This window comes from Abramis brama (genome assembly GCF_963993115.1).
Source record: "Abramis brama genome assembly, chromosome: 22".
In the NCBI taxonomy this organism is placed as follows: domain Eukaryota; kingdom Metazoa; phylum Chordata; class Actinopteri; order Cypriniformes; family Leuciscidae; genus Abramis; species Abramis brama.
Genome location: NC_139984.1, coordinates 16,861,508 through 16,876,485, shown reverse-complemented (window position 1 = coordinate 16,876,485; position 14,978 = coordinate 16,861,508). Strand labels below are relative to the sequence as shown.

The following is a 14,978-nucleotide window of genomic DNA, read 5'->3' as shown; positions in this document are numbered from 1 at the left end:
TCAAATAAACATGAATAAACATCAGAAGAATTGTTGTTTCAACCACGGAAAGACGTCAGCACACACTTTTTTTCAAGTTCAAAATATCCCAGTAAACACAGTCGGTTTTGTCTTTAAACGGCTGAGAAAGTAAAACAGTAGGCCTATGTCTATTGAATCAGTGCATTGACAGCCTATACTCGGTGCCACCATTAATGTTGATCAAAGAACAAAAGAAAAAGAAAATCACTCACTGAACTTTTGTAACTTTAATGAGCTTAATATTTTATTTGCCTGTTGTTCGGCGCTGACTGCTCTTACGGCAACATGTGTCTGTGTAGCCGCGACTTTGAGATGCGTTCCGTGTCAAACATCATTTAGCCTATTTTTACTTTTGTTATTTTGTTAAATATTTTTTCTGGATTTCTTGATCTTTATATAAAAAAAAAGTATTCATATGCTATTCATTTTTATACAGTTTATTTTGTTCTGCAGACGAAAAAAATTTAACTGCTGTTAATTCAGAATTGCAGAGATTTCTCCAATTTAAAAAAATTATATTATCAAGTAGCCTAGGTCTATTTTAGTTTGGTCTGCAGTCTAATAAAAGTTAATCAGAAAAAGATGGTAGAAGTAACTTCACCTGTTACTGAATATTAATTTAAATGTTGCACATAATAAATAGGCCTAATCAAAAATCACAAACATGACCATTGTAGCCTAATTAAAATTAAAATTCCGTTATATTGCAATGTAGAAATTGCGTTCCTTTAAATGTCATGCACGCGTTCTGAGTTTAAAATGTTGGTAGCTCCGTTACAGCATATTGGGAGCGTTATACTTTGCTTTAGATTAGATTAAAAAATAAACAAACAAAAAAATAAAATAAAATACACAAATATCATTCTTAATTACTTTTGTTTCTAAATAAATAAAGCAGTAATTTTTATTTCGTAAGCGGCTTGTGACCTTGGAACTCTAAAACCAGAAAGGACGAGGGAAAAGGGCGTTTTTGCTCATGCAGAATGAACCAATTCGTTTTTAATCCCTAATTTTAGACAAATAACAAATATATTACAGTTTGAATACAAGTTTAAAAACAGCGCTACATGTTATAATTAGGAAATTAAACTTAGTATTAAATCAGGTGATTACGCCAAAAAAGAAAGAGAAACCTTATGGAGAAAAAAAAATAGACAAGACACAGCTATGACATCAACATGCATTCACAAATCTTTTAACCACCAAATTAGGTTCTGTTCTGTTCAGTTCAGTATTCAACACTTCTCGCGAAACAAAATTCATTTCAAACACAGATGCGATAGTAACAGTGTGGAAATTATTAGCAACACTAACATAACAAGCAAAGCTAATGTTTTATGTTCGTTCTAGCTCATACTAACCAAAGTAAAACCTTTAACGTTTCAATCATTAAATTAAACTAGCTGAATCGCAGGCTATCATTAGATAAAGTGCAGCCAAACTCAACATGTTTTGTGTTAAGCAAAAGGAGCGAGTATGTCGGCACTCGGCAGTGTTGTCTCTGGCAGGGCATGTTGGGGGTGGGGCTTTTGGGTAGACGATATAATCGGATATCGCAATATTTTTTAAGGCGATTATCGATCAAATATTTTTTATATATCGCCCAGCCCTATTTAACGATATAGAGAAACGATATAGTTGGGATCACTTTATAGACGATTGTTTTCTCAACGGTTGAACAATAAATCACTGACAGCCAATCAGAATCCATTCTAATTTAAGTGCTCATGCATTTAAAATGGCAAATGACATTGTGGAGAAGTTAATCGCTGAGGTCCAGAAAAATCCACCACTATTTGACAAGTCAAGCCCCTTTTCAAGAAAATGAATAAACGTGAGAAGTATTACCTCAGGTATCCAGCTCTCGTTTCAACAACATTGTCTTGCTTCCCTTGAAGTTGCGGTGAAAAAGACTAGGTGTTTTTTTTATTCCAATATATTAACTACGTCAGCTAAATTCACTGTTAGATTATTAGATCGATTTTCTGAGAGCTCTGATATGTGTAATAGGGAGCACACGTTATTATTACTGTGGAAAAGCTGGACTGTTTTTGTTTACATGCTGAAATGAGGGAACCAGTCAAGAAAAGGAATGTGACTACAGGGAGTGATCTAGTAACTCGATACGAGCGCGAGACTGGGTCAAGCCAAATGTGCCCATGTGTTTTTGACGACTTGTCTTTATGCCAGGCTCCTGACCCACACTGCTCTACATAGCCTTCTCTCAAATTTAACTACCTCTTCAATATTGCGTTTTACTAGAGCTTTGCCAGTCCGATTATATATACATTGTTATATAGTAATGCATCACAAAATTAATTGCATCATGAGGTGGTTTCCAATACCCAGCCTAACTTTTTACAAATGTAAGTTATAATTGTTCAGTTACGTTTATGTTATAACAATATATACACTACCGTTTGAGACAGATTTTTATTTCAAATAAATGCTGTTTTTTATTTCTATTCATATAAATCCTGAAAAAATACATCATGGTTTCCACAAAAATATTAAGCAGTACAACAACATTGATATTGATAAGAAATTATTGACCCTGACTTTTAAATGCTAACCATAAGCTCCTTTGTCTGTTTAAGGTGCAGTGGGGGGCGCCAAGGTTGCTGTGCCCTCCAGCCCTTCCACACTTGAGAAGAGTCAGCCTGGAAGCAGCCAGCATGCACTTCCTGCTAAAGAAGAACCACGTGTGGGAGAGGAGAAAGCCAAACCCCCTCGAGCCTCAGAGGATTCCGGCCTGGATGCCGTGGCCCCTCGCTCAGTCCAAGAACAAATGTCCCTCAAACAGGAACCAACTGTTGCAACGGTACTATAGCAGACAATAAGGAATGTGTCATCATGTTCATGTCACATACGATAATCTAGTGGATAGGGGTGTAACGGTACGCAAAAATCACGGTTCGGTACGTACCTCGGTTTTAAAGTCACGGTTTGGTTTATTTTCGGTACAGTAAGGGAAAGAAATGCAAACATTAAACTGCAGGTTGTTTATTACTATAAACTTTTTTTAATAATTTGTTTACACTTTTTTTTAAACACTTTTTAATAAAATATAATAAAATATATATATAAAATAAAAAAAAGAATAAGAAATAAAACACTGCTGCAAAGTTCTCCACTAAATAAAATACTCTCAGTCTCAAACCAATATCACATAATAAAATATAATGAAAAATATAAATAAATAACTATGATTACAGTGCAGCATTACCAATCCCAGCTTGTAGGCCTGCTCATATTTAAAAATTAAGGCTGGGAATCGATTAAAAAAAATGAACTAATTAATTGCACAATTTGCTGTAATTAATTGCATTTCCTCCAAGCTTGTAATCATCAATAATTAAACTTAGAATCACCTAATTAAATGAAACCGGGAAAAAAAGGAACAGAAAATAGCCCTATATTAAAATAATATTAAACATAGATATATCAATGTATTATTATTTTTCAATAATCAATCAACATAATCAATTTAAGATTTTTTTTTTTTCTTAATTTTTTTTACTAATTATCAAAATAAAATATAGCCCTACAAAGCTATTATTACCAGAGCATGAGATCAGAGCAGGTCATTTTACCATTGTTGCCCAGCATGACTATACCAGCTCAGCAAACAGAAGTCTACTACTGAGAAATTTCACCTTATTTGAGCGGACTTTGCTTTTCCAGTGCGTGATCGGTACATGATTGGAGTGTTTGGGCCGTTAACGACAGAGCAGAACGTGCAGCGCAAACACGGAGTCGAACATTGAACATTGAGCAGAGAGCGCAGCGCGCCGACACACACACGCGCGCGGAACGGAGAGTGCGGCGGCGCACACGGAGCGGAAAAGCCCCGCGAGAATGAAACCCGATCGCCATATTTTCGATCTATGGGCTTGTCTGCATTGGCCATGACGCTAGCTAGCGAGAGGCTGGGCTAAAGCGTGCCGTGTATGTTGTTGTACAGTGCGCGGTGTGTGATTTATTTTATTTTATTTTATTTTATTTTATTTTTAATTTTTTTTCGCCCTGCAGTCGATTTCATTGGTTTAGGTTACAGTGACGACGGGTAATACTTTAGAATCAGCTGCAGGGCGGGATTTGCGCTGCACGCGGAGACTTCCGCCACTTAATATGTTCGTGTGGAAACATGAAAATGTACCTATGTTCCGCACACAAAATATTGCATTCAGTCATTCGGTACACACGTGCACCGTACCGAAAGCCCTGTACCGAAACGGTCCGGTACGAATACACGTACCGTTACACCCCTACTAGTGGACCATAACTGGTCTCAAGCCTGTTAGATATGACTTGTCTTTTCGTCTGTCCACAGCCCAAGCCCACCTGCATGGTGCAGCCCATGACTCACACTCCTCCTGCAGGCAGTGAGAGAGCTGAAGAAGTGGAGGAGAAGAAGGTGTGTCTCCCTGGCTTCACTGGTCTGGTCAATCTGGGAAATACTTGCTTTATGAACAGTGTGATCCAGTCCCTTTCCAACACACGGGAGCTCAGGGATTATTTCCACGGTCAGTGGCATTTTCATTGATGAGAATTTATTCTTTTCATATGGTTATGTATCTTACCCAGCTATGTATTTTTGTGGTGTTTATTGTTTTCAGACCGTGCGTTTGAGTCGGAGATTAACTGTAATAACCCATTGGGCACGGGTGGACGACTTGCCATTGGCTTTGCTGTTCTACTTCGAGCGCTGTGGAAGGGCACTCATCATGCATTTCAACCCTCCAAATTAAAGGTATCCATGCAGAAACAAAACTGTCCTGTTATACCATATCTTGTAGTTTTCCGTATGTGATTGTTAAAAAAACCCCATAATGACCAGGTGTTGTTTCATTCCTCTTCATAGGCTATAGTTGCCAGTAAAGCAAGTCAGTTTACAGGCTACGCACAGCACGATGCTCAGGAGTTTATGGCTTTCTTGCTGGATGGGCTGCATGAGGACCTGAACCGCATCCAAGACAAACCATATACAGAGACCGTTGACTCAGACGGCCGTCAGGATGAGGTGAGTTCTTAATTTTTGTTTCAAAACATACAAAATAATATTACCTATAATGGTTTCAGTTGAATTTGGGAAGGGATTGCATAATTGGAGCAGAGTTCCAACTCTTAAAACTTAAGAGTTTTAAGTTTTACAATTGACAAATGTAAGCATTCTCATTAATAGTATCAAGCTTTAGTCTCTGCACTGTATCAAGTATGGTTACAAATCTGCTGAACGTTGTTCTTGTTTATTGTTTGGCAGGTTGTTGCAGAAGAGGCATGGCAGAGGCATAAAATGAGGAACGATTCTTTCATTGTTGACCTCTTTCAGGGCCAGTACAAGTCAAAGCTGGTGTGCCCAGTGTGTTCTAAGGTAATGCATCAAGAGCAAAACAAGACCTATGATTAGGGTGACCAGATTTCTCATGGTGGAATAGGGAGAGGATGGAAGGGGACCAACCCCCTTCCCCATAATGCTTTGGATGGGAAATAGAATAGGATATTGATGGAGGTCTAAATTGAGTCAAGTGTTCCCCACTTTAGCCGCCTTTGTGTGTTAGGAAATGTTTATTACTTTTGATGATGTTTGGCAGATGATGTCCAGTATCTGTTAGCAGTATGGTTGTGGGAGTTTATTCATTTGTTATTTCCTTCTTCTTTTTTTTAGGTTTCCATAACCTTTGACCCCTTCCTGTACTTGCCTGTCCCTCTACCTCAGAAGCAGAAGGTGCTAACTGTTTTCTATTTCGCTAAAGAGCCTCACAAGAAACCAGTCAAGGTAAAAACAGCATAAAAATCTAAAGTTCCTTAGCAAGCCTGTGCATGAAGGGTTTAATCTGTTTATTTTTATTTAGATGGGCATTCTCATTTTATTCATATTTGATATAAAACGTTTGCCCTTTGCCAACCATTTGTGTAGGTTTTGGTCAGTGTGAGTAAAGAGAACTCGAGCACGACTGAAGTTCTGGATTCAATATCTCGCAGTGTGAGGACCAAACCAGAGAATCTGAGGCTGGCAGAGGTATGATGATTCTGTTCTGAACCCTTAATTTGCTTGTTTGATCCATGTTTTATGGCAAATTATCTAGAGGCAAACATGTGTTTTACTATATAATGCCCCAGAAACTTGTCACACATTAATTTAAACATGAGCAATATAAATAAACAGTTGTTATTCAATTACTCAATTACGATACATGTTGTTTGTGTTCTAAAATGTTTAGAGAGTTGATTTGGAAAATATGCTGGTGTGTATGGCTGCTCGATTATATTCAAAATCACAATTATTTTTGTCAATATTGAAATCTTTATTAACACGATTAGGGTGTCATCACGATTGGACACATCAATCATTTATAGATTTTTTTTTTTTTTCCTACAGTAGATGTAATATGTTGTTAAGCACTGCCACATTCTCATGAAAACTCTAAAACAGTCAACATTTGTCAACAATTTTTTTTTTAACTTAAATATTTCCAAATTTCTAATTATTTTTGATCGATTATATTTCTAAACATTAGTTCAGTTATGTGAAAATATAAGAGAACACCAGATAAGAGAACACTCCAAAAGAGGGCACAATGATTCAATGTTAATTTATTATTATTTATTTATTTAAAGTTTAAAAAATCAAAAGATTTAATCTAAGCCCTCAGGTCAATTCCAGTGTTAATTTTCACATTGTTTATTAGTCATAATTTTTGTCTTTTAATAAAAAAAAATCCTTTTAATTTAGTCAATAATTTGTTGTCTTGTTTATTAATTTTAGTCAATTTTACTCTGACTAAAATGCCACTGAATTCATGCTTGAGGAATGCTCACACAGCTCAAGGAAATCCTTGACATTATTGACCGATTGGATTATTTGAAACTTTATAACTTCTTTCTGATTTTTCTTCTCCAAAAAACATTACTAATTTGATAATATCTTGCTTGTCATTTTTGTCCACAGTAACATTTTAAAACAGAATGTGCCACAATATTAGTTTTATCTTGATTGTCTTGTTTTCATAATCGTTAGAAGCCAGAATCTAATGACAATAAAATTTCTATTAATTGTGACTTGTGATATTCCTAAGTTTTGTACGCCATTTATAAGCCTCTATATTTTCTCTCAGGTGGTGAAGGGTAGATTCCACAGACTCTTTTCACCATCTCAATCTTTAGACACAGTCTCGTCCAGTGATCTGCTCTTCTGCTTTGAGATGTTGTCTAAAGATCTCGCCAAAGAGAGGGTGGTGCTGCTGAAAGTCCAACAGGTACACCATTTCGATCACTTATTTTTTCAGCTTTTTTTTCCCTTAGGTTTTGTGGGTTGGTGTCAGCATTGTTGAAGTATACGTTGCTTTTTCTCTTGCTATGATTTTATGTATTGATTGTGTCTTGGTATTGATCTTCAGAGACCTCAGGTTCCTAGCATCCCAATCACAAAGTGTGCTGGCTGCCTGAAGCCTCCTGCCTCTGACGACGAGAAGCTTAAGCGCTGTACTCGCTGTTACCGTGTTGGCTACTGCAATCAGTGAGTTTCCATCTGTTCATTAGAAGCATGTGTTGTACTGGCTCTGAGATCACGCTTAGGATTTAGAGACGATGTATTGGCTTAGTTGGTGGTAAGTTTCTTTCCTCTGATTACAGGGCCTGCCAGAAAAACCACTGGCTTAATCACAAGACCATGTGCCGGCCCAATGTGGAGAATATTGGACTGCCGTTTTTAATAACTGTGCCTGAGTCTAGGCTGACCTACACCCGCCTCACACAGCTTCTGGAAGGCTACTCTAGGTATAATTACACTAGATTCAGAATTATTTACTCATTTGTGTATTTTGGTAATTGGGTCAGCTTTAGAAGTAAGGGAAGTTTACACGACACCATTTTCAACTTAAAACAGCTAACTTTTTATGCATTTTGGCAATCTGGAGGCCTAGATTTGAAAACGATTGCGTCATCACCTCCATGTAAACTACAAAAATGCAAATTTGTGAAAACGATGACGTTACACGCATGTATATTATGTGTTTAGTCTACAGGCACGTAGTGTTTCTTTACAAATTAACATCGCCACCTACTGGCCTGGCAGTATAATATAGTGTTTTTTAGAGATGCACCGATTACAATTTTCTAGGCCGATTCCGATTTCCGATTTTTCATTGAGTTTGACCTGCCGATACCGATTTTAGCCGATTCCGATTTATTTATTTTCTAACCACTTTACAGCACACACAAATATTTATTTTCAATCTTTTCTTTAACCCTTTCACGCGCAAGTTTAAAATATTCTAACGGACACCCCCACCCCCAGAGTGAGTTTTTTCAAGGCGAACGTTCCCTTTAATGTTTCCGTGGCGACGCATCACGCGATAAACCGCAGCCACAATAATACTGTATGACAGATGTGTCGCTTTTATTTCGCTTTTCCTTTTTTATTCAAAATATTCACAAACTTGCTTACCACGTCATCAACTAGCCTATCTGATATTCTGATTCTCAAATACGTATAAGTGAGTGTGTTTGGTTTTTTTAAAAACCTTTATAAATAATCTTGATCTATAACATGAGATGGGCGCCGCAATGTTGTCCTGTCAGTCGGATTTACAGCACGTGAATTCATCAGTTTCTCCCGAAATAAATGCAAGAAAGTGGCCGGTGAACTGAGAAGAATAGAGTAAACTTTATAGTTACTTCCACTATGTTTGTCTGATATGAATAACACATGTCGACAAATTATATTTGAATAGATTGTTATTGCTGCTTCCACAGACATCATTGTGTATTTTACAAACTCCAAATGTATTGTTTTACTCGTGCTTATGTGTATTTAAATATCTGAAACCTAAAATAAACATTATGAGGTTGAAAACACTGCTTAGTTGTGATATATGACAGCGCTGAACGCGTCCGACTCTGGCTCAGCACCAGCCAACGCGCGAAAGCACAGTTTGAATCTGGCAGTTATGCGACGTCACTGAACATTCTAAATGTGGCACCGTACTCTCAGGGGCACAGAAATAAAAATCCCATATATGAGACCGTACTGCTCAAAAGGTTAATCATGCGTGCCCGAGTGCATTTGACCGGCATAAAATCGGCATATGTCAGACTGACCGGCCGGTCGCATCTCGGTGCATCTCTAGTGATTTTAATCGTTTTCGTAGATCCGTGTGAACGGGGATAGTTTTGACAACATTGTCGTCTGTGCACGAAAAAATGTAAAGTAAAAACTTTTCCATCGTTGTCGTGTAAACATACCCTAGGTGCTATGATAGCATTTTAGTATTTATTTGTATTTTTTATAATGTTTATATTTTGGTTTTTTGTGAACATTATATTGTATGTCTATGTTGTATGTTTATTGATGTAATTTATTTATAAATTATTTATTTGTCTGTATATTCCATAGCATTTATATTTAATATAAATATATACTTTATATTTTTGCTAGCATTTTTGTGAGCATTTTGCATTTGTATTCATTATAGCAATTATTGATGTAATTTATGTATGAACTTATTTGTCTATTTTATAGTATTTTATTTTTGTTTATTTTATTGTTTTTTTATTGGTGACTTTTATAAATGTATTTGTCTGATTAGTAGTTAGATAGTTTATATCCGTTTTATATTTAATATACTTATTTTTATAAAAATAATATTTGTTATATTTGTGATAACATTTTATAGGATTTTTTTATTTGTCTGTGTATTTATTATAGCATTTACTTATAAATGATTTAATTGTATTATTATTTTTATTAAAATAATGAATTGTATTAAAAGCATTTTATGAAGTACTTTTAGCAAATAGATTGGAGTATGCTGACAAAAAGAAAAACTAGGAACCAGCAGCACTGTGTAATCTTTCATTTCTATGTGCAGGTACTCTGTCAATGTGTTCCAGCCACCTTTCCAGTCCGGTAGGACGTCCCCAGAGGCCAGCCTGTCCCGTGTTGACCTGACCTCCACGGCGAGCAGTGCCTCAGAGTTTCAACAGCAGGAGGAAGAGCCGTCATCTGCAGGAGAAGCAGAAAACCTCATGGGACAGGGTGATTCTGTCACAGCCCCGCACACAGAGACCGTGTCTATGCTCTCTGCAGGAGATGGGGACACCCTCTCCACACGCACCACTGACTCAGGATGCTGTGAGCTTGCCACCAGCTCCCAAGATTCTTTGTTGGAGAAAGAAACATCATGTGAAAAGGCTATTAAACCGGAAGGTATGTTGGTCTAAAGCTCTTTGCTGAAGTCTTTGTTTGTTGTGGAGGAATAGTCCATCATTGTATGTTCATTGGTAGCTATAGTGACTGGGTATCAGCAGCCTTCAGCAGAGTCTGGAAGTGGAAGTGCGTCTCAATTCTACATCACCATTCTGGAAACAAACCAAAAGGAGGACAAAAAACTTGAGGACAAAGGTCAGTCAGAGGTTTTTGGATGGATGTGTTTTTAAAATGCTTGTGTTACTTAGAGAAGCATATCTTCATCATCTTGGCGCCACCTACAGGTGATGTGGTACTGGAGCTGCCTGATGACTGCACGCTGGAGCTGGTGTGGAAGAACAATGAGCGGCTGAAGGAATATGTACTGGTGCGCTCTAAAGAGCTGGAGTTTGATGAAGACCCGGGCTCTGCTACGGAGACATCCAGGGCAGGACACTTCACCTTAGAGCAGTGCCTGAACCTCTTTACCAAACCTGAGGTGCTGGCACCTGAAGAGGCATGGTACGGACACGCACGTCAATTTCAAACTCTTGAAGCATGAAGTGCAGTTAACAAGGTGTTTAATGTGCCCCATTATGCTTTTTCGATTTGATTCTGAACTGCCGAAACGAGTCATCAGCAATTCCACTCTCACTTTCTGTTACAGACCTACATAGGTTTGTAACACATTTGCATAGTGCCAGCTTATAGTCTTCATTGGCTGCCTGCGAACAACATCTTTGACCTGCCCTCAAGACCTTGAAAAATTTGGTTTGCGTTATCATCATTTCGAGAAGACGCTGTTTTCTGCACTAAGAAAGCAAATCCACTTTGCATGCACTTCCAAAGGATGAGGACTCAGGCTTGAATTGATACTGTAAAACCAACGCCATCATTACTGTTTGTATCACTGTGTACATGTGCTAAGGAAACCTCCAAAGCTAAAATTCAGATATATAATGGCCATTTCGTTTTCAATCACGTACTGTTAATGGAAGACCAATTACTACAGATCTGACCAGTCAGAGCAGGATCTCAGAAAGGAGAGATTTAGAGCAGGGTTCACCAATCTCGGTCCTGGAGGGCCGCTGTCCCTGCAGAGTTTAGCTCCAACCAGCTCCAACACACCTGTTTGAAAGTTTCTAGTATGCCTAGTGAGACCTTGATTAGCTGGTTCAGGTGTGTTTAATTGGGGTTGGAGCTAAACTCTGCAGGACAGCGGCCCTCCAGGACCGAGACTGGTGAACCCTGGTTTAGAGAGACTGCATCCATGATTGAACCGTTTCAGACACTGAGAAAAGAGGGGATGCATCCAATGTCAAAAAATACTTTCATTGTAGCATGTAAACCTATTGTTGAAGAAACAAAATAAGAAACCTTTAATATAGCATAATAGGGGCACTTTAAATGGTATCATCAATATTATTGGCCCATTTAAATCTTCTTTTATTGTGTTTCAGGTACTGTCCTAAGTGTCAGCAACACAGGGAGGCCTCTAAACAACTGCTGCTTTGGCGCCTTCCCAACGTGCTCATCATCCAGCTTAAGCGCTTCTCATTTAGGAGCTTCATATGGAGGGACAAGATTAATGATATGGTCGATTTCCCAGTCAGGTACACTCAAAGTCTCACAGATACTCACTAGCACAGGGGTTCAAAAGTTTTGGGTCTGTAAGATTTTTTAAAATGTTGTGGAAGTGTCTTTTATGCTCACCCAGGCTACATTTATTTGATAAAAAATACAGTAAAACAGTAATGTGAAATATTACAATTTAAAATAACCCATTTAAAATGTAGTTCATCTATGATGGCAAAGCTGAATTTTCAGCAGCCATTACTCAGGTCTTCAGTGTCACATGAAATCATTCAGATTCATTCTGATTTGCTGCTCAATAAACATTTCTTATTATTATAAATGTTGAAAACATAGATATTTTTCAAGATTCTTTGATGAATAGAACATTTAAAAGACCTACATTTATTTAAAATAGAAATATTTTGTACTATTATAAATGCCTTTACTGTCACTTTTAAACCAATTTGATGTGTTCTTGCTGAACAAGTGTTAATTTTGTTTAAAAAAAAAAAATCTTACTGACCCCAAACCAGTGTTATTGTAGTATGATTGGGATACTATTATAGTTTTTACTAATTTTTTGAGTTGGTATATATATATATATATATATATATATATATATATATATATATATATATATATATATATATTTATATTTATATTTATATGAAATAAAATTTATGTATAAATTTATTTTTATGAAAATTGCTATACAAATAATTTGGAATATGTTATGAATGGTTGAAACAAGTTAGTTATTTTTATACAAATTAAACATTTTAAAATGCAATAATGTTAATGTTATTAATACTGTTAATTCATGTGGCGTCTCATTTGTTAGAAATTAATCCTGATAGTTTAGGTGAAGCTTAAGGGTGGTATGAACTGTGACTGTCATTTAGCTGAATAGTTTTGGATTGGCAATATATTAGATGTTTTACCAAGATTTTTCTGTTCTCATCAGAAACTTGGACTTGAGTAAGTTCTGTATTGGTCATAAGGGTGACATCCAGCAGCCCCCTATCTATGACCTCTACGCTGTGATTAACCATTATGGCGGAATGATCGGAGGACACTACACGGCCTACGCTCGTCTTCCCAGTGACAAGAACAGCCAGCGCAGCGACGTTGGTACGTGTGAGCTCTTCTAGCTCAATAACATTTCACTAGCTGTGATGTGAAACATCTCACTGTATGTATTTTACTGTTTCAGGTTGGCGTTTGTTTGATGACAGCACAGTGACGACGGTGGAAGAGAGTCAGGTGGTGACACGTTACGCCTATGTGCTGTTCTACCGCCGCAGGAACTCTCCAGTGGAGAGGCCGTCTCACTTGCTGGGGCCTCTTGGCGCCGAATCCTCTGCTGCAACTGGTGGTGCTGCCAGTCAGGTGAGCTCAGCACCTTCTCATGTCACCGCAGCCCAATGGAAAAACATTTAATCTTAGTAGAGTGGCTATATCCTTGTTCATTAAAGTTGCAAGAGTTTGGGTAATGTTCCTTGTGGATTCTCAACATTAAAAAAGGCTATTTCTCCATTGTTCATTTTTTAATGAGGTGTCTCTCAAAAATGCCCAGACAGCATCAGAGGCCGTATTCACAAAACATTTTATCTTATCACTAAGAGTTCTCCTAAATGGAAAAGTTCATAAAGTATTAAGTTAAGAGTTTTTTCTTAAAACCTATTCACAAAGCTGCTGACCAACTTTTACTAGGGAATAGAGAGAAGTCTTAAAAGGATAGTTCACCCAAATATGAAAATTAGCCCATGATTTACTCACCCTGAAGTAGAGATGTGACGGTGATAATATTCTCCCACCGGTTAATCGACTTATGACAACACCGGTATTACCGGTTTCATCGTGGGGGTGGGGGGTGTTAGAGTGATGTAATTTTTTTTTTACATGGCGTCAATTCATCATTCGTATTGAGTTTGATTGACATGCGATCTGACCAATCAAATTCCACAAATTTTGTGCGACAAAGCAGTCAGAAGAGTTATTGATTAACTTCGGTGGATTTGGCTTTGGCTTTAACTGAGGCAATCTGTCACGACACATTAAAGAGCCAAAAAACGGTAGGCGTATTTTATTTTTGTTTGACTGACCAAATTTGAAAGTTGAGACTTTGTTTCATATTAAATATTACCTGCTCGGTCCTGTCTTTCAGCGCGTTGTCAGTGTCCTCTATTTAGGTTATATTTCAGCACTTCGCGAATGGACAGCGATTTCTAAGTAGCACGAACGCGTAACCTTGCACATAGAGAACGCTCTTAAGAGCTAAGATGCATCGTTATCGGGAAACCCGGCCCTGGTCTCCGCACTAGCCTAACTGGAAACTATGAAAGCCGTGTGACCGGCCAACCGGTAAAAAATAAAATAAAAAATACATTAAAGAAACTATTCCCTCTGATTTTGTTTCATTAATAAAGTTTGACTAATCGCAGCAGTCTCGCATTCGTTTAGAGCTCGTGTGAATTGCACGTATAAAATTTAACGAACAACCTCGTTCCATCAGGAAATGCCACATGAGTTTCACTGCGCTTTATTAAGAGTTTTTCTTTTGCGTGAAGAAGCCGTTCGCCGGAGATGTGTTAAAAGATTCATTCATACAAGAGAGTGCATTCATGATTATTAGGCTACCGGTATACTAATCCTCCTGGCGCCGGGTCTGAGTGAGTAATTTACTCTCTTACCTTTGTTCTTTGATTAACATTAATGACACTCCATCTGACACGCGTCCCATTTTCTCACAAATCTCTACATTCATTTATGATATTATTTAAATCATTTGCTCTTATGAGGACACTCGACAAAATGGACATTTTGGCATAATTTGTGTGTGTTATGTTTTGTTCAAGGCCGAAAGATACTGACGCGCGTCTTTTCCGTGTGTGTGCGTGCGTGCGTGTGTAATAGACAGGACTTACAGCGCGGTCTCTTGTTTTGTCGCGCTTGAATGGTTGAGCGTGATCATACAACGCTAGTCAACTGGTGACAGAAAATACGGATACTGCGTAATTGCTTTAAAAAAATATTTTTGCGGTGCTGCGGTGGGCAAGTGATGAAACCGGTGTTGCGACTGAACACCGTGTAACACCGGTAACACCGACTATCGTGCCAAGCCTACCCTGAAGCCATCCTAGGTGTATATGACATTCTTCTTTCAGACGAATACAATCGGAGTTATATAAAA

At 37.7% G+C, this 14,978-nt stretch overlaps 1 protein-coding gene across 7 annotated transcripts in view; it reads left to right on the top strand.

Moving 5' to 3' along the window:
• Nucleotides 1-14,978, top strand: part of usp19 (ubiquitin specific peptidase 19) — a 29,457-nt gene that overhangs the window by 8,254 nt on the left and 6,225 nt on the right. For 4 of the 7 annotated variants that reach the window (XM_084099480.1, XM_084099483.1, XM_084099478.1 and 1 more), the window contains 16 exons: nt 2,619-2,842; nt 4,355-4,547; nt 4,641-4,774; nt 4,886-5,044; nt 5,285-5,395; nt 5,690-5,800; nt 5,942-6,043; nt 7,140-7,280; nt 7,422-7,540; nt 7,657-7,800; nt 9,894-10,231; nt 10,310-10,426; nt 10,516-10,732; nt 11,671-11,823; nt 12,750-12,916; nt 12,999-13,174. In XM_084099480.1, coding sequence (XP_083955606.1) covers nt 2,619-2,842; nt 4,355-4,547; nt 4,641-4,774; nt 4,886-5,044; nt 5,285-5,395; nt 5,690-5,800; nt 5,942-6,043; nt 7,140-7,280; nt 7,422-7,540; nt 7,657-7,800; nt 9,894-10,231; nt 10,310-10,426; nt 10,516-10,732; nt 11,671-11,823; nt 12,750-12,916; nt 12,999-13,174 — 2,606 coding nt within the window. The remainder of the gene's footprint in view (nt 1-2,618; nt 2,843-4,354; nt 4,548-4,640; nt 4,775-4,885; nt 5,045-5,284; nt 5,396-5,689; nt 5,801-5,941; nt 6,044-7,139; nt 7,281-7,421; nt 7,541-7,656; nt 7,801-9,893; nt 10,232-10,309; nt 10,427-10,515; nt 10,733-11,670; nt 11,824-12,749; nt 12,917-12,998; nt 13,175-14,978) is intronic. The other 3 variants (XM_084099481.1, XM_084099484.1, XM_084099479.1) reach the window with 1 other exon arrangement.